Here is a 22,508-nt window from a genome sequence, read left to right as displayed (position 1 = left end):
AGACTCTTCTTGACATCCAAGAAAATATAAAAAGTGTAGGAGCAAGAAAATTCACCTAGTCCTGTTTTCCATTTTAATTTACTATTTTCTTCAATTGGAAAAGAAGAGAGAAATAAATTACTAGTACATCACTGCAGGAAAGTTGCATATAAGTGTCAGCACCCTCTATTTTGTAGTTGTACAAGTTAGTGATTTTATTGGTACAGTACAAAATTCTCTACCAGAAGAAATGAAACATGTCTGTTTACTTTCATTGTGAGGTGTATACTATTAGATAAAAAAGAAAGCCAGATTGAATGTATAAGACATGTTTGTTAGTTTATCTGATAAATAAAATGTCATTTTTAATTTATGTAAGAATGTATGTATTGATCATATCATATCTTTCAGACATCCAATGCGATTTGAATCCGATGAAAGCCATAATGTGTTGTGCAAAGCAATTCCGCAAAACATCTCATTTAAGGTCGCATTTGCATATTTAAGGATGTCATTCCGTACGTAGCTTTCAAATGTAGTGTCCGTAACGTGTTGTCGAAGTTGTGTTGGACAAGATATATCATCTGTAACAGGCAAAGTTTTGATACAACATTAATGAAACATATGACGACAACAAAAAAATCTGGGTTTTGTGCAGGTGCAGTACGTTCTGCCGATCTGCTAACTACTGCAACTTCTGCACCATGATCTGTTCTACAGTTTGCTGCTCCTGATGTCCTCTTTGATCCGCCATTTCATCAGGTCCACACAGGCCACAGCATCCTCCTTACTGTCATGGCCGCCAACTGTAGGGACACAACGGGGAACAACGTGTCTCACCACCAAACAAATCATCACAAACATTCAAAGACAATTCAAACGCTACTTATGGATAAATTATGGAGATTACTTCCGGACGTTTCGACTGAAATCCATCACTCTTCTTCAGCGTCACTAATATGAACTGAGAGAGACAATGAGTGAATCAGATGGATGTCACTCCCAACATCCAGAAGTAATCTCCGTAAATTATCCAGCAGTAGAGTTTGGACTGCCTTTGGATATTGTTTACCTGGATGTCTAACCTTCATCAGTGTACATATCAAACATCTTTAAGTTGTTTTTTTAAGTATTCCAGCTGCCGTTTTCCAAAGACTACAATTGGTATGTATGAAACAAAGATGTAAGTTACTTTTCTCAGGAAATCAGCAACTTAAACATATCCTGATCTAAAATATGACAAAGATGTTATCACACAGAAGTTCCTGTGGACCTACCGTCATTCTGTATGATTTTCTGCAGAAACTCGTTCATGAGTGTCCGCAGAGCTCTCTTGTAGGGCGGGCCCATTTTATGGGGAAAGACAACAGACGTGTCCACCACTTTACTGTGAATGATCTGGGAAGGAAATAAAAATCAAACTTAGGAGTCACATATGAAATTCCAACTAGAGCAAAATTCAACACTGCATTCAAAAGCACATAGTAAATGTACATTTGTATGTATGGATATTCACTCCAAACAAACCCCTCCCTAACAGATCATCTATCATGACTGATTACTTGTACATTGTACTTCTATGGACTTTTCCTAATGTGCCATTGTTTTCAATCATTTTCATCATTTAGATCCAGTTCTTACTACCCTTGATATGACATTTTGGTATCATAAATTAGGAGACTGGCAATTTTAATCATACCTTGAGTGATAAGAGGTCACTCTCCAGACTGTGTCCCAGGAGCAGAGTTTCTGCACTGAACATACTCAACAAGACTGCCTGCACATCCCTGATGGTGGTCTCTATACCAATCATGTCTTCTGCCTTGATACCACTGAACCTAGAGGGGGAAAGCAGTAGACATAGCTGCTGCAGTTACTGTAATATTTGTCTTTCAATGACAGTCTCATCCTATTTTGTGGTAAAGATTCCTTACTATTAGCAAAAAAAAAAGCAAGTAGCATGACCTTTCAAGTGCCTATAACACAAATGTTAGTTTCATTGGCTAGTTATCAATTCTGGTGAATATGATTGGGAAATGCTGCATTTTGGTATCAGAAGCACTTTAAACAATGTCAGTGGCCACTTTCTGTTTCTTCAGAATCTGGTGTATGACATGACTTACCTTGTGTTGTAGTCAATGACTTTGTTTTCAGGCTTGACCAGGGTCTCATATACCAGTTTGTTTGACCAGTTGACCACAGAGACTCTGGTGAGCTCCATGCCTCCATACGTGTAACACTGACAGGGATGTAGGGTAGAAATAGCTTTGTCAGATTATCAACTTTTGTGTCACATAACATTGCTTGGAGAACTCTTGCCAAGGTACATTGTACAGTACTACACATTCCTGTGCTATTGCAAGTCCAGGTACATAGTACCATGATAATTATGTTAACTTACCATTTCACAGTCTAATGCGAACACCCCTGGGTCATCCGTTGGTGACTTCTGTAAGGTGGTGACATATCCTTCCATGTCCTCCTTTCTAGAGTCCCATACATGCAGCTATAATAAAAAAGAGCAGTGATGAAAAAATGTGGAACTGAATGTGTTTCTGTACCTAAAAGCAGGCCAATTGATTGACACGTAGAAAAATTTCAACACAGATTTTGTATGCTTGCATAGGTACTCAGTTTGCGTTTGTGAGTTTTTTGCCTGCTTGTACTTGTGTAAATCGGTTCTATATTATGTTCCTGTAGTTTGTGTCAGAATGAAGAAATGCACCCACCTCCCCTGTAGAGCAGCCCTCTGCCTGGGCGTCCCCCTGACAGCAGGTGTACCGGGACTCTATCCCACCTGCCACTGTACAGGAACAACCAACAACAACCTTCAACATCACATTATTATTATACATTAAAGCTGCATCACACAACATTAGAATCATACATTTTCTAGTCATTTCTTTACAGAGTAAGTTGAATCAATACGTTCATGGAAGGCACACCATGTCTTTCCCTGCCAGTGTATGTTTTAAATGCATAAAAAGCCCACTGCAGTACTCTTTGAAAACACCAGTTGAGCCATTTTCGAACTTGCCCTTCGTTTTCTGCTGCCCCACATAATATCACGAAGATCCTACTACAGCTTCTGGAGTTACACTGTTGACAACATACAGTCCCACACCACTGCCACTCCACCATGGCCAAACAAAAAATATACATGTACCCTTCTGGCAAAGGCAATTTGTATAAGTGTCTAACCTCTGCGTTTCCACAGCTTGCCATGGTGGTACACACATTCGTCCCTCTTCAGGTACCGGTTGTTGTTCAACACTGTGAACTGTTTCCCACAGCGAGCACAGTACTTCATGGTAGCTGAGAGGAGGAATACAAAATGTAAGAAACAAACCTAAGCTGTTACTGGAATTCTACACAAGGAATACGAACGTGAAAATTAACAGCAGTAAATATATTTGCATTATTCAAGAAAAAGTTTATACATAGTACAAGATGACAACAGACTACTTTCAGCTTCATTTAAGTTGTTGTTGTATAAGAGAGGCTGCTATGTTCAACATACAATTGAAGAGACATGACAAAAAAATGTCTTACGGTCAGAAGACTTCTTTGTTTGCTCCTTGAAGAGGACAGCTGACCCAGGCTTGTCCACGCTGGGTCTTGGGAAACCATTCTCTTTTAGCTGTTCTTCTGTTAGCACATAATGCAGCAGATGTCTGTATAGTTCTGCACCTGGGGTAGACACATTCAACAATTATGTACTGTGTAATGAAGTTTTGGTACTTTAGATCAACACTGCAAAGAGGTCTTTGCTATGTAGAACTTAAATATCAAAACTTCATTTTCATGGAATTTACCAACACAGATGAGCTTTCATGCTAATTATGCACTGTACACTGCATCAAAATAATCTATGAAACCAAATTGCTTCAAAATGTACAATTTTGCACCAAACCCTGATTTGTCATGGCTTTCGTTGGGCGTTTGCATTGGAATTTTGCCCTTTGCAGAACTGATGATATCTTCCCGGACACAACAGTTAAAAACGGCAGATTTTGAGGGAATGTCATTCTTAACTCCGCAAATACGACCTTAAACAAAACGTTCTGCTGAAGTGATATGCACAATACTTTATGGGTTTCACGTAGGCACAGTGTGTTCTTCCATTGTGCTGAGTCCTGACCTTGTAAGTTGTCCTCAGCAGACTGAATGGGGTGTCTGTGGATGGAGAAACTGGTGTGAGCCGCCCTGGAACCGCCCAGCACCGCAGCATGGGACATCTTAGGCCGCTGCTGATTGGCTGGCACGGCTACAGGAGACATACGGGCACTGTGTCAGATAAAGATGCTGGCAAATTCACACTTTTACCATGTATGAGTCTGATTGAGTCATATACCATTCAACTAGAGTTTGGCAATCTCATTTACATGTACCTCTATGAAATATTTAGAAATTTTATAAGCAGATGACTTCTACACTGTGTGCATGAAATGCAGCCAGGGATGATTGTGAAATTTTCCCTGACCTTTTTTAGTAGGAGTGGTGGACAGTCCATGTTCGCTACGCAGCCTCCTGATGGTGGACACTGTGGCCGTCAGGTAGCCTTGTCGGGCAGTGCAGCGGTCATAGCAGTCTTTTTCTTCCTTCAGGGCCTAGAGAAATTTCAAACCATGAAATCAGAGTGGAACATCATCAGAAGGGAAACATGGCATGGCACTGCCAAAGTCTCACGCAAACATACAACACGCACAGACACACACACACACACACACACAGACACACACACACACACACACACACACACACACACACACACACACACGCACAGACACACACACACACGTCAAGCAATAAAGTTCATTCATCCATCCATCCTTCCTTCATTCATTCATGTGATCCTTAGCACAAATGTGGGGGCCTGGTGGGCTGCTGAAACTGTACCATTGTGAGAAACTCACCCTGTCATAGGCTGCCTGTTCCGACTGACAGATGAGTAGACACTCGTCCACTATCTTGTTCAGGTACTGTTGTCTGGTGCTGGTGGGGATTTTAGAACCAAACTCTGCAGGCACTGTCGGCCTCTTCAAGGTACTCTGTAGGGAAAAACTTCAATGATGAAAATGGCAGGAAGAGCATTCCTAGATCCTGAAAAGCAGTGTTTTTAAATAGCACTGAGGTCTCTACCCTGCTTTAAATAAGACAGAAATAATAAAAGAAATGTCAGGAAAATGATATATTTCCCTCTACTGTTACTGTATCAACTAAGAAGCCAAGAACTTTCCTAACTGTTGCAGGTGCAAACTCATAAATGTGCGGCATTTTATTCATATTGTGAATGGATATATGTTGTATAGTGATCTGTTTCTTTCAATTGGAAAAAAAGAAGCAATGCATCTGAAAAGGATTTTGCTTGGGGGTCTTCCTAATGTCTGAGGTACCAGCGAGCACCGAAGGCACGAGGTTTGTATGGGTTTGTAGGGTTTGAAGGTTGAGCCTTCTGAAATGCCATTTCTTGCATATTTGAGAGGATTTCAAAGGAAAAATCAGAGACAAATAGGATTCCAGTCCCGCTGGTGATACAAATCAGTCCACATTTTAAAGAAAAATCTTGGACCTTTAGATAAAAAGTGGACCGAACCCCCCAATCCCCCCCTGGCTACGGGCATGGGCTAGAACCCTGGTGTGACCTGACTGACCGGTGCAGGGGTGTGTGCCACACGACGTCCACCCTTGGGCGCTGTCTTGGCCAGAGTTGGTGCAGGGGTGCTGGGAGATTTACGGAGGCTGTTCTGGGGTTTTACGGGGCTCCTCTTGTTGTTGAGGGTGTATTTTCCGGCAGGTGGTGGGATCTTTGGTCGGTGGGCAAGACGTTTCTTGTTTGCAGCTGAGCTGAGTAAGGATCCTGAGGAGCTTGGTACTGACTGTAACATATCAACAACATCTCATTAAATTTTACTTATCATATTTAACACAACAGATGGGGAACATCAAATTTTAGAACATGTTTAGATGCCAAACCCGGTATATGTACATTGTACAATGTCATGTAGATGATGATGCCCTTTGCTAGCATGAAAACTATATAAAATTAACCTTCTTCTACTGCGAATGTTCAATGTCTCAAAGTACTCAAGAAGTACTTAAAATTCTCAGTAAAAAGTCACTGAACTACGGTCCATTTACAAATTTTTAAGAGATCACCAGGGCATTAGATTCAGTACTATGTGCAATGGTGGCCCGCCTCAGCAGCAGCTGACATGCTGTATGGTATTCCACATGTAGATTAGGGTATTCTGGAAGGTAATAGAGGAGACATACAGTAACTTGAATTACAGTATGAGGAAATTTTGACAATAAAATAGAGGCTGCAGTTCACCTCAGGTTCAGCAGGTGGGGCTGCTGCTGCCATCTCCTGGAGTTTCTTGTATCTGTCATGAATCTGCTGCGAGGCTGAGGGTCTGGGTCGCTTCTGGGTCAACCTTCTCATGTTGGACTAAAGATCACAAAAAATTTCATACAATAACATATTAATATATCAAACTATTATATTGAAATCCTGCATTCCCCCACATACTGCCCACTTAAAATTACTCCCCCCTACCACGTGCTGCATCACATTCAGGCATGACCTCCCTATCAATCAACTGCCCAAATTACCTCCCATTCACCATGCAACCAATAGGTATTAAGGAAAGCAGAGACCACAAACCCACAACTCAGCCACTCAAAGCAATACTTCTGCTTCTGGGTCAGAGTTTAATCAAATCTGACTGGGGTTTGAGTACTAGTAAGTTCGGTGGTAATACCCCAGAATTGCGTCTAGGAAATCCAGTCTAAGACCTTCTGTACTGAGAAGAAAAGTACCCTTGCACTCACCGTGTCAAAACTTGCCTGGTGGGCTGTCCGTTTCTTCCCTGCCTGTCCAGGTAGACTGGTGAAGTTAACTTCTTCCTCTGGCAAACTTTCCTGTATGATACAAACATAGGTCTCCAAATGCTTTTTTCTCATATACCATCAGCTACATCGCATTTTTTTCTTCACAGGTATCAGTACTAGTATGCTATGGGATATGGTTAATTCAACTTAAATGTACTTACCCAAATGTAATTACCCAAAAATTGACCTTAAAAATCCCACTTTATTGTGATGAAATCGCTTTAAAATTGCCTTTAACCAACCTGAGTCTGGTCCTGAGAGCCCATCTTGTCATCGGCCATCTTCCCGTGTGTCTCCTGGAAAATCCTAAGACATTCCTCGTACGGATCCTCTGAATCTTCAAACTCTTCCTCCTCTAACCTCCGCAGGGTGTCAGGGTCAAAGTCAGGTCCACTGGTGTTGTCGTCTGATGTGTTTACAAATAAACATGATCATGACAGTGGCAAACAAAACTGTTCTAGAACAACTGATGATGTTAACTGTTTACACCTTTAGAACATTTTCCTGAACAGCAGCCAACTGGGTTGGCTGAGGTTTGGAAGCAGACTCTGACCATATTTAGGCCATGCCTATCTTTTTCTATGAATTGAATTTGAGTTAAATTTGAGTCAAATCAAGCCCCAAACTACTCACCGTGATCAGATTATGGCTAATACAAGACAGGGGTTAGCCAGGTCTCCATTCCAGTGGTTTCCAGTGAATCACCAACTTTTAAACAGTCATGTAGTATTTGGAAATTGGACCATTGCACACCGGGATATGCCCCTAAACTTTTTCCAAAGGTGTGCCATGGTGGGCCCTTTAACGTGCGTGGAGTATGGCTCTCCCCAAAGAAGGGAACTCCATTTAACGTCCTTTTACTATTAGCACATTGAGAATGTTGAGGTCTTTCATCATGACTACCGTACTACAGGATATAAACTCACCTGAGGATGCATCCTGGGAAGTACTATCTGTTGGCATGGGGACATCATCTTCACTATCATCTCCAAATAGATCAGCATGGCTCACTTTTATACCAGGTGTCGTCTTGGTCTTACCATCCTTGTCTCCCCTACTTTTCAACTTCTTCAAGGCTGATTTAGAAATAGAATGTCCTGACTTCTCCCTGACAAATGTATCACTCTCTGAGTCTGAAAACGTGAGGTCGTATGGCGACTCTAATTTTGGAGTTAATTTCTTTTGCGAGCTTTTGTGGGCCACTAACTTTCCATGTTTGTCATTGCTGGCTCCTTTCTTTGAAGAGCTGCTAGAACTTGACTTTTCTTTTCCTTTTTCCTGTTTTTCTTTTTCACGTTTATGACTGTTTTTCAATCCTTCAGAACTTATCTTGACATGTTTACTATCTTTTCCATGTTTGTGACCCTGATTTTTATTTACTTTGTCTTCTGTGGATTTGGATTCAGAATGGACCTTGTAGGTTTTCTTAACTTTTGTGCTATTTACTTTGCTCAAATATTCATCGGAGTCACTTGGATTCAACTTTTGTTTTTCAGTTTTTATCCAGTCCATTTTTTCAACAACTTCAGGATGATAAGTTTCGGAGAGTTTGGTGGCTGTGCCTTTTGTTAGAGATATAGAATGTTTGAGGTTTTTCATTCTCTTTCTTTCATTTTCTACAAAGCTGCCTGTATTATTCTGTCCAATCTCTTCATGTTTTGCTTTCTTTAACTTTCTTTTCTTTTCCCTGTCAGACATATCAGTAGAGCAATCTTCAGAAACTAAGTCAATAACAGAGTCCTCTCCCTCACTCCCCTTAGGCAAATTGTCAGAGGAAGAATCCTCACTATCAAACACCTTCTCACGTCTGCTTGGTTTGGAAGAGTTTTTGTCTGTGCTTTTTAATTTTGAACTTGACTTTGATGCAGAACTGTTTTCTGTTTTTGACGTTTTCACCTTAGAATGCTGCCGACTTTCCTTCTGTTCTTCTTTTGTGGGATTTTTCCTTGTGGAGTTTTTCTTGTCACCAACAGCCTTAGATTTCCCATCCTTTTCTTTGGTTCTAGTTTTACTTGATACTGACAAGTCGTTGCCATGCTTTGCTGCTTTTTCATCTGAGTTCTCAGATTGGTCCTTAGAAACTTTGGCATCTTTAAGATGTTTAGAAGATTTCTTTTTCTTGATGTCACCTCTGTCTGGTCTGGAGGAACCATTAGTATCATTACCCTGCTTGTTGACTGGCCCTGTTGCTCCAGTTTTCCTTGTAGAGCTTTTTGACTCAAATAGCTGTGTTGTATCTTTGCGTATATCTTCATCATTCATTAGTGTATACTGTGTTGTTGAACTTGAAAGACCCAGGCCGGTCTCAGATACCTTATCTGAGTCTGACACTCCCTCATTATTGCTTAAAGTACCTATCTCTGGAACTGTGTCTGATTCCGATATTCTATGCTTTATCTCCTCACTATTGCTTACATCGTCTGCTATTACATCCTCTCTAAGCTTTGCATTGTCTTGACTACTGCCCAAAGCATTTTGATCTTGTCCAACTTTTCTTTGCTTACTGACTGGCTGTGCAGAGCTTTGCTCAGAGATGTCTAGCAATTTCCTCTTCTGTTGTTTCGGAACAGCAGAATAATTCATAATGGGGTCATACTCCATGTCTGTTCCTTGATACTTGAAAGCCTCTGTATACTTATTCACAATTACTGTAGTTGGTTCTTGCCTTATGTCATTACTAGTGTCTAGATCAGTGATGGGAGTAGGATGGTAGCCTAAGCTGCCACCTATAGCTGTGGATGGACGTGTAGGGTCGTACTCTTGTTCTGTAATGTCGACCCCCGCGGCGTGACGTTTCTTCAACTCCGCTATTGGAGTCGGCCTGTACTCCAGTCTCCCCGCGCGGCCGGGCATGGTGCTGGGGAGTTTCGTGTGGACAGCCGGAGCGGGCGCCCCTCCTCTCGGTGACGTCTCGCTTGCAGACGGGTCATAGGGCATGTAGTTGCCATGGTGATGGCTGAGATCCATCTGTTCTTTCTCCATCGCATTCCGGACTTTCGCCACGGCGTCCTTGACGATGTCGAGTCTGAGGACCGCGGAGGAGCCACGATTGTCGTCTTCCTGAGCGACATCGCTTCCTGAGAGGTGATTGGTCGATGCTGTCTGTACTGGTCTCACTGGAATGGAAAGGGGTTTAAAAAACTGTCATGGCATGTGACAAATGGCATTCACTGACCATAAGTATGCAAATTAAATCCTGATAATGATTTGCATAATTTTCATCTAATTATGTCAAGTATTACTAGTAGTTGAACTATCTACAAACCAAAAATTGAGACCACTATCTGTCAACCAGTTCTTGAGTATTCCTCCTTGAAATATTTGTGTCTAGATGTATTTAAAGCTCCTTGATATCAAACCCGGAAGTTCTGCTGCAGTAACATAACAAACCACCAGGTGGCCCAAATGTAATTATTTCCAGGTGTCATCAAGGTTTAAAAATTATATCAAGACAATCCACCCAAACATTCTGATTCTATCATGTTCACAAACACAGCCACACACACTCACGCTCCCTAAAACATAACCTTCTTGGCGAAGGTAAAAATTAAGTTGAGTTGTCAAAATTTCTCACCATGCTTGAAGTGGCAGTGCGACCTGTCACAGGCGCCTTCTGCCAGAAAAGGGCACGGATTGTTCCTGAAAAAACCTGACGAAGTAAACATGTCTTAGTTCTAGCGAGCAGTTCACAGTAGAACAAGATTACATTGTTCCATTTCATAGAATTTCGCGAATTTCTGCAGCCCTCACGGTGTTTTCTGCTAAAAAGAGGCCATCTTTGTTTACGAATGAAGCAAAGGCTTGCGGGAAACCAAATCACAGTAACTTTTCTTTTGGGAAGAACCATTTATTTCTACACATATAAAAATATGATCTATATTTCTATGGAAATAATTTAAGTGTTGAGTGATTAACTCTGGGGATAAACGCGGGAAAACTAATAATAAATCAGGGTCGACCTTTGCCCTCTACTCAAACCATCATGGCGGAAGCATCTCTTTTTTAGTACTCACTATTTTGGTAGAGAAGTTACTTCTTGTACTACGTTCTGTCGACACTGTTGCGGCTTTTACCGACTCGTGAGTGTCTATAATCACACCAAGCACACCTAGGTAAGTAGGGAATTACTGGGATTTTCCTCATCCCGGCGTTGTAACGCTATTTATTCGGAAGGGGGTGTATCTTTTTCACGATTACGTTACCAACATGTTCCAGGCGAATATGTGAATCGAACACACAGAAAAATAGCCAATGTTGTCTTCTCTAACATGACTAGAGGGGACAGAGGCAGTAGACAGTGTCTCAGTAAAGACATGAACAAACATTGGTGGGAATAAATGGTTATTTTTTCCATTTCATTGTAGTAAAAACATGTACAGATACCAAATCCCACACCAACATGCACTGATCGATGTTTTCATATCATCTTGATGCGTGGATTTAGGATGTTACAACTTGGACATTATTGGACTCAATGTAGCCCTTTTTTCTTTATCAAGGTTGATTGTGGGAGTTTTCATGTTGTTAATACTAATAATAATTAATATGAATGTTGGTAGATGGTGATACATAATGTGCCAAACATACTAAGTACATGTATGTAAAAAGTTACCATGGTCTGATGATATACATTTGCTAGATTACATATAGCTTTGAAAGATACATATAGTGTGTTTGAAAGATCTCCAGTGTTCACCCAGGTATGTATGCACTTTATATAACCGGGGTTTAATTCCATGTGTCTGAATATGTCGTATCATTTTTTACCATAAAATAGTCTTTTCCCCCCATGTTCAAGATTTACAAAAAGTTGAGAGGGTGATGAAACTTATATGTATGAAAGTCCCCTAATGGAACGCAGTTCTTGATTTAAAAAATTTACTCACTAATTATGAAAAATAAGTCCTATTGCATTGCCTTAAAGAGTCACAAGGAAGCCTATGATAATTTGGTCTTTTCTTCATTTTGACAATACTGAGTATCAACATACGGAATATCCTAAAGATCCATCCATAACTTTTTGCATTACCCCCCCCCCATACACACACAAATACACTACTAATTTGTTCATCTACACATCTTATTTAAGTTGTATTCATTTCTGTCATGTAAAACATGTGTAGATGTCCATGTAATTGTGTGTGGTTATGTTATAGAATAAGATCATAGCCTGAACATGCAATTTCCGCTGATTAGTGTATACCGTATACACGGCTTTTTGCACAGTTTTTTCACTGTTACACGGCTTGCATGTACGTATACAGCTTTCAATCACAATTAAACATGAACAAAAAGTTTTAATTTGTATCATATATAACTACCAAGTAGTACAAACACAGATGGTCTTTCATGAAGGTTTGAAGTATGTTTTCTGCCAACACGGCAGCTAGATGCTGGAATTTTGCTTGTTTCTTGCAGGATAGGAGGGGGTTAAAGTGGCAGGCAGAGCCATGGCGTCCCCGATCGAGGTCGATGACCCCAGCATCGTGTCCGCCCGTCCCCGCGCCCGGCCGCAGATCAACCCCGGCGCCACCGAGAAACTCCAGCAGGACCTGAAACGGATGGTACAGACCGAGCAACAGCCCAAGTTCAACGGACCAATCAGGGACAAGAAGCAGGGCGACAGATTGGCCGACTCGTGGCGCGGCGGCAGCGGTGGTGGCAGGAAATCGTGGAAGAAGCACCAGCACAAGCTGGCTCGCGGGGAAAGATTAGAACAGGAAGGGAGGGTGGATGGTACATGGGATGGGCTGCAGGGTTCTCCCCAGTTTACTGACAAGCTCAGGGACAAGACTGGGAGGGACAGGCTAACATCCGCTGGGGGAAACGGATCCAACAGACAAGTCCAGTCCAACGAGGGCAAGTTAAGCATTACAGTCGACAACACTGCAACGCCACCTAGCGGCCAGTATGCCATACTGCAGAGGGGACGTACCAACCAGAGTAGTGGGAAGCCTAGCACCCCTGGGACAACCGACACAGATGGTACAGCCCAGCGACCTTTGACACAGCAAGGAGCAGACCAATCAGAACGCAAGAAGGCCAAAAAGGGACAGACCAAAAACAGAAGGAAAAAAGTCGCCAACGCAGGTGACAAACAAGGAAACAAGGTTAGAAACCCCATTAAAAGTAATACCTATCTTCAGTGCACAGTGAATGAGTAACACCTAGATTGCACAGTGAACCAGTATTAATAATATTTGCTCTGATGAGGATGACAGTCATTGAAATGTATGTGCTCTTGTTAAACAAGAAAAGATCTTTGCTACTCCATTATTCACCAATCTGATGAAATTATAACAATTGTACTTGATATTGTTTGTTTGACAGGATGAACCGCCAGGAAAAGATGGAGAGACAGCGCCCGAAGACATCATCCCAGAGGCCACTTCTCCCGAACTCATCAAACTAGAGAAAGAGTTGGAGAAGGAGTATATCTTCAGACTGAAGAAGGTAGCAATTCTGACATTTCCTACTGATTTTGTGGTTTCATATCTATTTCTGATATGTACCTGCACCTAACTTGCAATGGGTTACTTTATATGTACTGAATCTGATGAATGTTTATTTTTATTTGTATTTACATCAAAATCAGTCCGCAAAGCTTAGCTGGTGTGTTACTCCGAAAGGCAGTTATAATTATACCAGCTATACAGATAATGTCTCTGTAAAATGCAGACTGCAGATGGGTATTTCTAATGCTTCACACATACAGACACACACACATGAATGCTACCAAAAATATAACCTTCTTTGCAATGTTTCCTTTCTTGGCAAATAGCGTTCTGCAGCCTTCCCCTCGGCCAAGTATTTCTGCCGGCTGTGCCAGTACCACTGTGATACCCCCGCCGTGTGCCAGCGCCACATCAAGGAGAGCAAATCACACAGGAGCAGGATACAGGTCAGAGGTCACAGGTCACTGTAGGTCAGGAAACAGGTGGGAGGGTAAAGGTCATAGGTTACATAAGGTTCCAGCAAATGCCCAACAGATTCATGTACTATCAGCAATGGTGATCATATGAAAGCTGGTTAGAATTTATGTGGGGTTGTGTGGCGCAAAGGTAGAGTGTTTGGCTCGGAACTGAGAGGTCCCAGGTTCAAATCCTGCTATGTCATCGATCTTGTGCCTTTAGGTAAGGCGCTTAAAATGACGTTCCTCACTTCACTGACAGGTAAAAATGAGTACTACCTAAGCTTCTGTTAGGGACATCCCTCGGATAAGATGTTAAATGGAGGTCCCATGTTTGGGAAGTGACACACCTTAAGCATGTGAAAGAACCCACTACACTTATTCGGAAAAGTAGAAATCCTTAAGGGTTAACAAACATGTACAAAAAATGAAACGTCATGGATGTAACTCATATTTTGTACCCTAGGGAAAACGAGCCAATGAGGAGCTGCGTAAGATCCCCAAGCCCACGGCGGCCCAAGTCGGTGCCCTGACAGCGCTCCTGGAGAGGGTAGAGAAGGAGCAGGGTCTGATGACAGCAGACATGACAGCACGACATCAGCTGTCAGACAGGGTGGAGGCTGTCATACAGAAAACCCTGCCTGGTACGGTACAGCATAGCTCAGCAGGACGTACTGTGTGAAACTCATAACATATTTTAGCTGTGCCACGATAAAGTTTGATACAAATTGTGTTCCAGCCCGTGTGATAATATTGGTATGGCCTTTGGTCCCTGATGAAAAGTACTGGATGCTACTTGAAACGTCTGACAGCTTTCAAAATCTATCCAGCTGCTAGAGTAAGAATTCTGACTGTTGTTTTTACTCCAGACTGTAAGATCCAGCTGTATGGGTCCTCCCTGAGTGGCTTTGCCCTGAAGACCAGTAACGTCAACCTGGATGTGTCTGTGCCCAAGGAGGTTTGTACATAATGTAGTCTTAATCATAGTATGGAAAAATTCAACACAACACATGGAGGCCCAAGTATTTTGAGCTTTGACCTACATGTAGTGTCATCTTTACTGCTATATAAATGAAAGCCAGTTTTATGGTTTTTAAACTACATGTACTTGTAAGCATTGCATCTTGTGCCCAATATGACTAAATCCTTGAATTTAATTTTACAGGCCAACCCTTCTGAGATTCTTGCCAAAGTAGAACAGATATTAGCAAAAGAAGGTAAGAATATTATGATTTAGTATCAAATTGGTGTTTACGGCAATGACTTTTTCTGTATGTATAATGACAAATGTAATACATTATATGCCAGGGTGGAGACACTGTCAGTAGAAATTCTGATTGATAAATTCTGTACATGTAAATGATCCTGAATATGAATCACAGATTGTATCAGCAGAGACTCCAATCGAGATCTCTACTGGTAGAATTCCTTAGACCTTACCTTAGATCCTCCCGCAACTACTGTAGAATTACTGATTCTAATAACAGCTCCCTGCAGCTGGTAAAGAGCAATCAGAAGGGTGTAGTACTACTGTAACTGTAACAGTAACTACATTTTCTACATACATAGTCTATGTTCATTGAATAAGACTTACTATAACTTGGCAACTTGAATATAATGAGAAAGTGTATCTTAATTGATGGCATAAGCACTGAAATTTTTGCATCGAATTTATGTACTGTGGGATATTTGCTGCCTCTTAACAACTATATATGTTTTTCCCTCTGTTTCTCAGAGTCCTTTGCAGATGTAGAGTCCAACTTTTCGGCCAAGATTCCTTGCATTTCATTCAAGGACAGAGAAAGGTAGTGCACCGCTTTGTAATAAAATTCTAACACCAAACTGGAATGTTGTTACAATTTGTTGTTTAGCATTGAGATTGTCACTTACATTGCAATATGGTCTAGTATACCTCTAACTGTATACATGACTGATGAATACATGTAGTTGTACCACAGTACTGACACATTTGATTGTTTCCAGTGGGTTACAGTGTATCCTCAGTACTGGGAATGATGCTGCCATCTCCACCTGTAAGCTCCTGGCCACCTACGCACGGATAGACCACCGTGTCCGAACTCTGGGCCTGGCCTTCAGATACTGGGCCAGGGTGAGACAAGCAAATCTTTCAAGGCCAATAAAAACTGCTACAGTGTACAAAAACACAATATGCATCATCTCACACATACAATACAATGTACTAGTAGATGACGTTCCAAACAACATACAAATGCAGCGAAGGGATAGTGAGTTACAGCTCCGAACGTACGGATAAAACTAACCACAATACTTCTTTTGAAGGTCACTGACCTCCTTCACATAGTAAAAGAAAAACTTTTAGAATAAATTATTATTATGGTTGCTCTATATGGTACATAATAGGACTGCCATTAATGTGTGGCTAGTAGCCTTTAGTTTCATACATGTACCTGGAAATTTCATCTAGATTGTTACATGTAGGTTGTGTCTTCTTCTTACAATCAATATACTTTCCCTGACAGGTGTGTCACCTGGACTGTCAGAGTGAGGGCAGCATGCCTCCACATGCCTACATCATCATGACGGTGTACTTCCTCCAGAAACACCAGCCTCCACTGCTGCCAGTTCTACATGAGGTAGTAGTAGTTATTGTACATGTAGTTAGTAGGCTACTAGCAGTAGTAGTTGTCAGTAGTTACTGTCAGTGAGGGCAGCATGCCTCCATATGCCTACATCACCATGACAGTGTACTTCCTCCAGAAACATCAGCCTCCCCTACTGCCAGTTCTACATGAGGTAGTAGTACAGCAGTAGCAGTAGTACATGTGAAGTAGTACATTGTAGGTAGTAGTAGGGACTGTCAGAGTGAAGGCGTTTGACACAGAGCTTTTACCTATAGATGTGTGTTCTGCCATTTTTGTGATGAAAATAATAAAAAATTGACCCCCTTACTTTTTAGCGTTGGCACTTTTCTCTCACTTTTCCATTTATTTTTACGACTTTGCCACAGGCTATCCCTGACAGTATCCACCATACAACAGTCATAGAACGAGATGGCAAAGTACTCATACCCAGGGTGGAGAAAAACTCAGAACCGGTAAGTCAATCTTCACCTGAACAGTTCTGGACAGCATTTTTGGTACAGATTTAAAATACCATAGATGCACAATCATGTCATGTACCAGAACTGAATGTACCGTACCTGAATAAGTTTTCTTTATGTCTGAACTAAATATTTTCACTAGGTGGAAGGGACATTGTGTGACAATCGTCATTTGGGTTGACATAACGTCATACATGTATGATATTTTTTTCAGGCAATGTGACGTATCATAATGATATTTCTCCAGGTTGACGTGACATCGTACCGGCAGACCCCGGGGCGTGTGGGCGCCCTGTGGCTGGAGCTGCTGCGGTACTACAGCGTGGACGTGGAGCTGGAGGACGTGGTCATCTCCATACGGAAGAGCAGCGCCATCACCCGCTCCGAGAAGAAGTGGCCGCACCGCAGGATGGCTGTGGAAGGTGGGAAGGAAACAGGACTTAAGACATCCAAATTGAATGCAATTTCATTGTTACGGTGGCAAAAACAGAAATATTGTGGTTGAGGAAATCTGATATTGATGTGCACTGCCATTTCGTAGCACATTTTCATCATCATTTCATGCTCAAAATAGCCTCAAAACAAGCTACATACGTAAGCCATTTTTCTGGGTACCATCCATAGCTAGAACCAGCCTACAATACAAAATAAGCAACCATTACGGTTTTCTGTCAGCAACATCACAGTTTTGCCTCATTTGTATCAGTATATTAAGGTTCATCATTCTTATATAACATGACCTGAAAATTGACTTTGAAAATCCAGTTTTTCCACCCTAAAATTGCATCAAGTTGGATGCCTTTACAATCTTATAACATGGGCAAACCCTGTAGTCAATATCAATTGGCATAAAGAAATTTGCTGAGATTCTTCTGTGCACAACAGATGGGTATTTCTAACACTGGTACTGTACATTTTCTAGATCCCTTCTCCACCAAGAGGAACACAGCCAAGTCCCTGAACAGTCCATCTGTGTTTGACTTCCTGACTGAGCGGCTCAAACAGGCCTACATGTACTTTGGTGTGAGGAAACCAGCCAGCGGGGCAAATCAGGAAGACAGAGGAAGCATAGAGAACGGGAAGAGCGAGGAACAAGGTGAGTTTACGTTATCCACAAATTGGCCGATCATTCAGGCCATGCTTATAGAAAATCTGCCTGCCTATAATTGGCTCTTGCTATCCATACTAAATTCAATATAGTTTCTAAATAGTTATTAGTATGATTCACACTTCCCTAATTCTAAGTGGTACAGGTAAAATTTGTCTAGAGTAGATAATTTTCAATGTCAGTAATTTTCCCAGGGTCACTAATGAAAGGTAGTACTAGTAGATGCTGCCTGAAAAGTCTGACCAGTTGGTTGATCATGAGTAACTGTTATTTCCTGGATGTCTAACCTTCACCAATGTAATTTTACATCATTTATTATGTTACCTGCACCAGCACAGTATTTTGAGCCACAATTGAAGTAAAGTTTCTAATCTACGTACAGATAACACCAAGCTGAACCAGGCCAGTACTGCTGGTGGTTCCGAGTCAGAAGCAGAGAAATCTGGCCAGAATTTCAACTTCAACTATGACTTGGACCATCAAGTAGACAGTGATGATGGTATGTCTTCTGATAACGTGTTGTGACAGTACTATAGGACTCTTATCTAGACAGATAGTGTATTATAAGACACTAGGAATATTCAACAAGAAACAATCCACATGGTTTTGGTGTGTTTGAATATGTATCTGTATCTGTATCTGTATAGCCGGTATAACCGCCTTTCGGCGTAACACACCAGCTTCGCAGGCACGCGGCGCGGCGGCAGCTGGCTATATTACACCGATCGACTTGTTACACCTAACCCTTGAACTTCTAGCTCTAGACATTGTTTAAAGCTATCTATTGACAATGCCCCTACTGTACTTGGTGACAGTGAGTTCCACTCTGCGATAGTTCTAGGAAAGAATGAATTCTTGAACACCTCAATCCTTGGTTGATAACTCTGGTACTTGAATGCGTGGCTATTTCTTGTTCTCTTCTGGGCTGGTATTAGGTACTTAGTAGTTGGGACATCCACCAGTTTATTAGTCATTTTGTACATCATGCATAGTCTAGACATCTTTCTTCTGTCTTCCAGTGAAGTCCACTGTAGGTTTCTTTTCATTTCCGTGACACTAGCACCTCTTACATAGTTGTTCATACAGAATCTTGCAGCTTGATTCTGTACCCTTTCCAATTTGTCTTTGTCTTTCTTTGTATATGGATCCCATACTGTCGCAGCGTATTCTAGGTTCGGTCTTACAAGTGACGTGTATGCAAGTGATTTTACTCTAGTTGGACATGCCCACAGATTACGTTTAATCACTCCCAATGTCTGTTTCGCCTTAGTTGTGATATTATTAACATGTGTACCCCACTTCAGTCCGCTTGTCAGCGTGACGCCCAGATACGGATGGATTTTTGTGGTTGCTAAAGCCTGACCACAAAACTGGTAGCTAGTTGCATGTGGTGTTCGTTTGTTTGTTATGTGCATAATGTAGCATTTTTCGGGATTAAACTGCATGAGCCATTTGCTTTGCCATTCTTCCAGGGTGTTCAGGTCTTTTTGGAGAAGTTGTGAGTCGGTCTGTGTAGAAAGCTCTACATACAATAGACAGTCATCGGCAAATAACCTCACATTTGAGTCAAGCTGATCTGGTAGGTCATTTATATACAAGAGAAAGAGCAATGGCCCCAGGACGGTTCCTTGAGGGACCCCAGACGCTACTTTAACTGGAGCCGACGCCTTCCCTTCAACCACTACTGTTTGCTCCCTGTTGGTCAGGAAAGCCTTTAACCAATTCAGCGTAGGGCCTTGGATTCCATAGTACTCCAGTTTTGAGATGAGCCTGCCATGGGGGACTTTATCAAAGGCTTTAGTGAAATCAAGTATTGCTAAATCTACCTGCCGTTTACTGTTAAGTGCGCCAGCTATGTCATGGACTGTTAGTATAAGCTGTGTTTCTGTGGATCGTTTGGCTCTGAATCCATGCTGGTAATCTGTTAATATACTGTAACTTTCTAGGTGCTTCATGATTTGGCTATGGATAATATGTTCAAGTAGTTCGCAGGATATGCAGGTCAGTGAAACAGGTCTGTAGTTGCTGGGGACCGCTCTATCTCCTTTTTTAAAGATGGCGCATATATTTGCATCCCTCCAATCTTTAGGGATTTCTGCAGTGTTTAGCGAGTGTTGGAAAATATTGGTTTGAACAGGCGCGATTTCACTAGCTGTCAACTTGAGGAACCACGGTGGTATTTGGTCTGGTCCGGATGCTTTAGAGGGATTGAGACCTTGAAGCATTTTTTCGACACCATCAGTAGAAACTACTATATGTTCCATTGGAGGAGTACAGGGCTGGCCTAGAGATGGCATATCTGTGGTGTCTTCCTCTGTGAAAACGACATATGACATATGAAATATGACATATAGTTCTGTGCTGTTTTATTGGAATAAAGTAAAGATCTTAGTTTCAGTGTTTCAGCTATTATTGAGGAAGTCCAGAAGAACATGCAATTAATTTGTCAAATTGTTCAGGTACTGTAGAGGTACAGGTACCTCTCTACAGGTACTGTACCTGCTGTTACATTTAGGTACCTAACTCTATACAATGTGGGTGTGATTTTGCAGGAGATGATGGGGAGGATGAGGAAGAGGAAGAGGAGGAGAGTTCGAATGAGGAGACAGTGGAGACCATCGGTTCATACACAGAGTCCATGGACACCTCTCTGTCTGACAACAACAGCACCCAGCCCAGGGACTCCGTCAGTGACATGGACATGCTCGTGGAGTCCGTCGTGGAAAACTGTCTGTACTCCACGGCTGAGAGCTGCGTGGAATCAACAAGCGAACTGGAAGTGACCACGGAAGATGAAGTCACGGACGGAGCGGTCGAGTATAGGAGCGAGAGTTCTGAAAGCTGTTCCAAACCAGCCAGTACCACAAGAGACGTTACTGCTGAACCAGTCGGTAAAAGTGCAGATAGGAGCAAAGACATTGGAGGGCAGGACATGACGGCCAGTAGTGAGAAAGTCTCGCATCTCAACCAAAGCCTGGACTCTTGCCATGCCAACATAGTGACATGCTCTACAATAGAGGAGGCCGCTGTCTTGCTAGTCAAGTCAGCAATCAAGTCAGCGCTGGTGTCCCTCGGGAATACAGACAAAGCAGAAGAGATCGGTGATGCAAAGGAAGAGGAAAAGAAGGGAAACGACTCACACTCCGAGTCACAGAGCATAAAGGAGGATGAAACCACCAGCATTTCCAGTGAAAAGTTTTGCTTTGAATTCACCACACAAGCTCTGACTGGGGGAAAGGTGAGGTTATTTTTGAGACATCCATGGAAAATGAGCCTGTTACATTTTGGGACTTATTGGCTGTTGTCACAGAAAGATGTTACTCTTTTACTGTAAAAATGGCATTGTGTGACCAAGAGCCAATAGGCATGCAGCTTTTTGTTATGCATGGCCTGATTGGCCAGTTTGTTGCAGGTTGTTCTTCTTGCTGATTGGCTGTATAGATAATTGGATCATACTGACACCTAGCTATATTTATATAAAGATACATGTACATAGTGTTAGTGCTAATGATTTCTAATGGACGTAGAACAAAATGTGGTACTGTATAGTGTGTACATGTAGTTCTATCAATCTATGACTCACATTTTCATGTTAACTTAAACTTGTGTTTGTGTTTATCCTAACAACATTGATAAAGCCCACCTTTAGCTGCCTTATGTTGTTATTTTCAGAGGCCTGTCGTGACCTGCAGCCTGTGTAAGAAAGACGGGCACCTGAAGGATGACTGCCCAGACGAGCTGAAGAAAGAGCTGAAGCCCCTCCCTGACCTGACCCCTCAACACCGGGACCTGCTGGACAGAGTCTGTGTGTATGTGTATGGTAAGGAGTTTCACATATTAGCATAAAAGTTGGTAAATGAGAAATAAATTGTTCTCTAACTAAGAAAGAATGACTGGAATTTTTGACCGAATCTCTTGGTCTTCGTCAGGCATCTGATCCAATAGCTTTTTCTGTACATTTTACTTCAGTGATGTTTTTGTATTCTCCAGAAACGTGCCACCCCCCTCCCACTGAGTACAGCTACAGAGACATGATTCTGAAGGACCTGGAGAGCTTCATCAGACAGGAGTTTTCAGGTTAGACATGGCTTTTCATTTGTTTAAAACAAAGTATTCTAAAGGTTTCTAAATGTGTATTACCTACTCTGCCTACATTAAGCAGTCTTCTGGACAGCGTCTGTTTTTCTGTTATTTTACAGAATTTTGCCACTGATGATGGCCAAATTTTGTCCAATCCAGAATCTTTGCCCAATCCAGCATCTTTGACAGACAAAACTTGGCTGAGAAAAAAAGTATTTAAAATTTGAAACAGGTCTACTAGTGGTGCACTGCAGTTCTCTCTGCAACCAACAGGAGGCATTGCAGCTAAGTAATAATCATTGTTCTGACCTCTGACCCATCAGGTTCCCACCTGTGTCTGTTTGGGTCATCCATGAATGGATTTGGCTTCAAGGGCAGTGACCTTGACATCTGCATGACCTTGGAGGGTCACGAGACCAGCGATGTGAGTTCTCCTTTGTTCTTTTTATCTTACT

At 41.9% G+C, this 22,508-nt stretch overlaps 4 protein-coding genes across 8 annotated transcripts in view; 2 read left to right on the top strand and 2 right to left on the bottom strand.

Annotated features, from left to right (window-relative positions):
* Window positions 1-424: 424 nt before the first annotated feature.
* LOC109486372 (RNA exonuclease 1 homolog) lies at window positions 425-7,279 on the bottom strand. Its single transcript, XM_019790201.1, has 15 exons — window positions 7,116-7,279; window positions 6,814-6,903; window positions 6,314-6,430; window positions 5,634-5,858; window positions 4,896-5,030; window positions 4,463-4,589; window positions 4,121-4,246; window positions 3,532-3,669; window positions 3,181-3,294; window positions 2,709-2,782; window positions 2,381-2,485; window positions 2,103-2,218; window positions 1,679-1,817; window positions 1,257-1,377; window positions 425-785 (listed from the first exon to the last, which is right to left on the bottom strand). The coding sequence occupies exons 1-15, from the start codon at window positions 7,152-7,154 to the stop codon at window positions 694-696; spliced, it is 1,758 nt and encodes a 585-aa protein (XP_019645760.1). The 5' UTR covers window positions 7,155-7,279; the 3' UTR covers window positions 425-693.
* Window positions 7,229-10,647, bottom strand: LOC109486001 (dentin sialophosphoprotein-like). Its single transcript, XM_019789697.1, has 3 exons — window positions 10,448-10,647; window positions 7,800-9,989; window positions 7,229-7,266 (listed from the first exon to the last, which is right to left on the bottom strand). Exons 1-3 carry the CDS (start codon window positions 10,536-10,538, stop codon window positions 7,229-7,231), a joined length of 2,319 nt encoding a protein of 772 aa, XP_019645256.1. The 5' UTR covers window positions 10,539-10,647.
* A 202-nt stretch (window positions 10,648-10,849) lies between these two features.
* On the top strand, window positions 10,850-18,498 carry LOC109486000 (terminal uridylyltransferase 4-like). Its single transcript, XM_019789696.1, has 14 exons — window positions 10,850-10,985; window positions 12,292-12,983; window positions 13,204-13,326; window positions 13,655-13,774; window positions 14,250-14,427; window positions 14,653-14,741; window positions 14,949-15,000; window positions 15,519-15,588; window positions 15,767-15,893; window positions 16,285-16,398; window positions 16,773-16,859; window positions 17,113-17,287; window positions 17,788-17,961; window positions 18,356-18,498. The coding sequence occupies exons 2-14, from the start codon at window positions 12,324-12,326 to the stop codon at window positions 18,496-18,498; spliced, it is 2,112 nt and encodes a 703-aa protein (XP_019645255.1). The 5' UTR covers window positions 10,850-10,985; window positions 12,292-12,323.
* The window catches only part of LOC109486262 (terminal uridylyltransferase 4-like), a 29,551-nt gene continuing 20,576 nt past the window's right edge, over window positions 13,534-22,508 (top strand). For 2 of the 5 annotated variants that reach the window (XM_019790017.1, XM_019790020.1), the window contains exons 1-5: window positions 18,367-18,472; window positions 20,526-21,211; window positions 21,646-21,793; window positions 21,964-22,050; window positions 22,377-22,477. In XM_019790017.1, the coding sequence (XP_019645576.1) occupies window positions 20,612-21,211; window positions 21,646-21,793; window positions 21,964-22,050; window positions 22,377-22,477 (936 nt within the window). In that variant the 5' untranslated portion in view covers window positions 18,367-18,472; window positions 20,526-20,611. Of the gene's footprint in view, window positions 13,541-14,188; window positions 14,193-18,315; window positions 18,473-20,525; window positions 21,212-21,645; window positions 21,794-21,963; window positions 22,051-22,376; window positions 22,478-22,508 lie in introns of those variants that run through there. The other 3 variants (XM_019790019.1, XM_019790018.1, XM_019790016.1) reach the window with 3 other exon arrangements.

Source organism: Branchiostoma belcheri, unplaced genomic scaffold, assembly GCF_001625305.1.
Source record: "Branchiostoma belcheri isolate BF01 breed outbred unplaced genomic scaffold, Haploidv18h27 scaffold8, whole genome shotgun sequence".
Classification (NCBI taxonomy): domain Eukaryota; kingdom Metazoa; phylum Chordata; class Leptocardii; order Amphioxiformes; family Branchiostomatidae; genus Branchiostoma; species Branchiostoma belcheri.
This window is presented reverse-complemented; position numbering and strand designations above follow the sequence as displayed.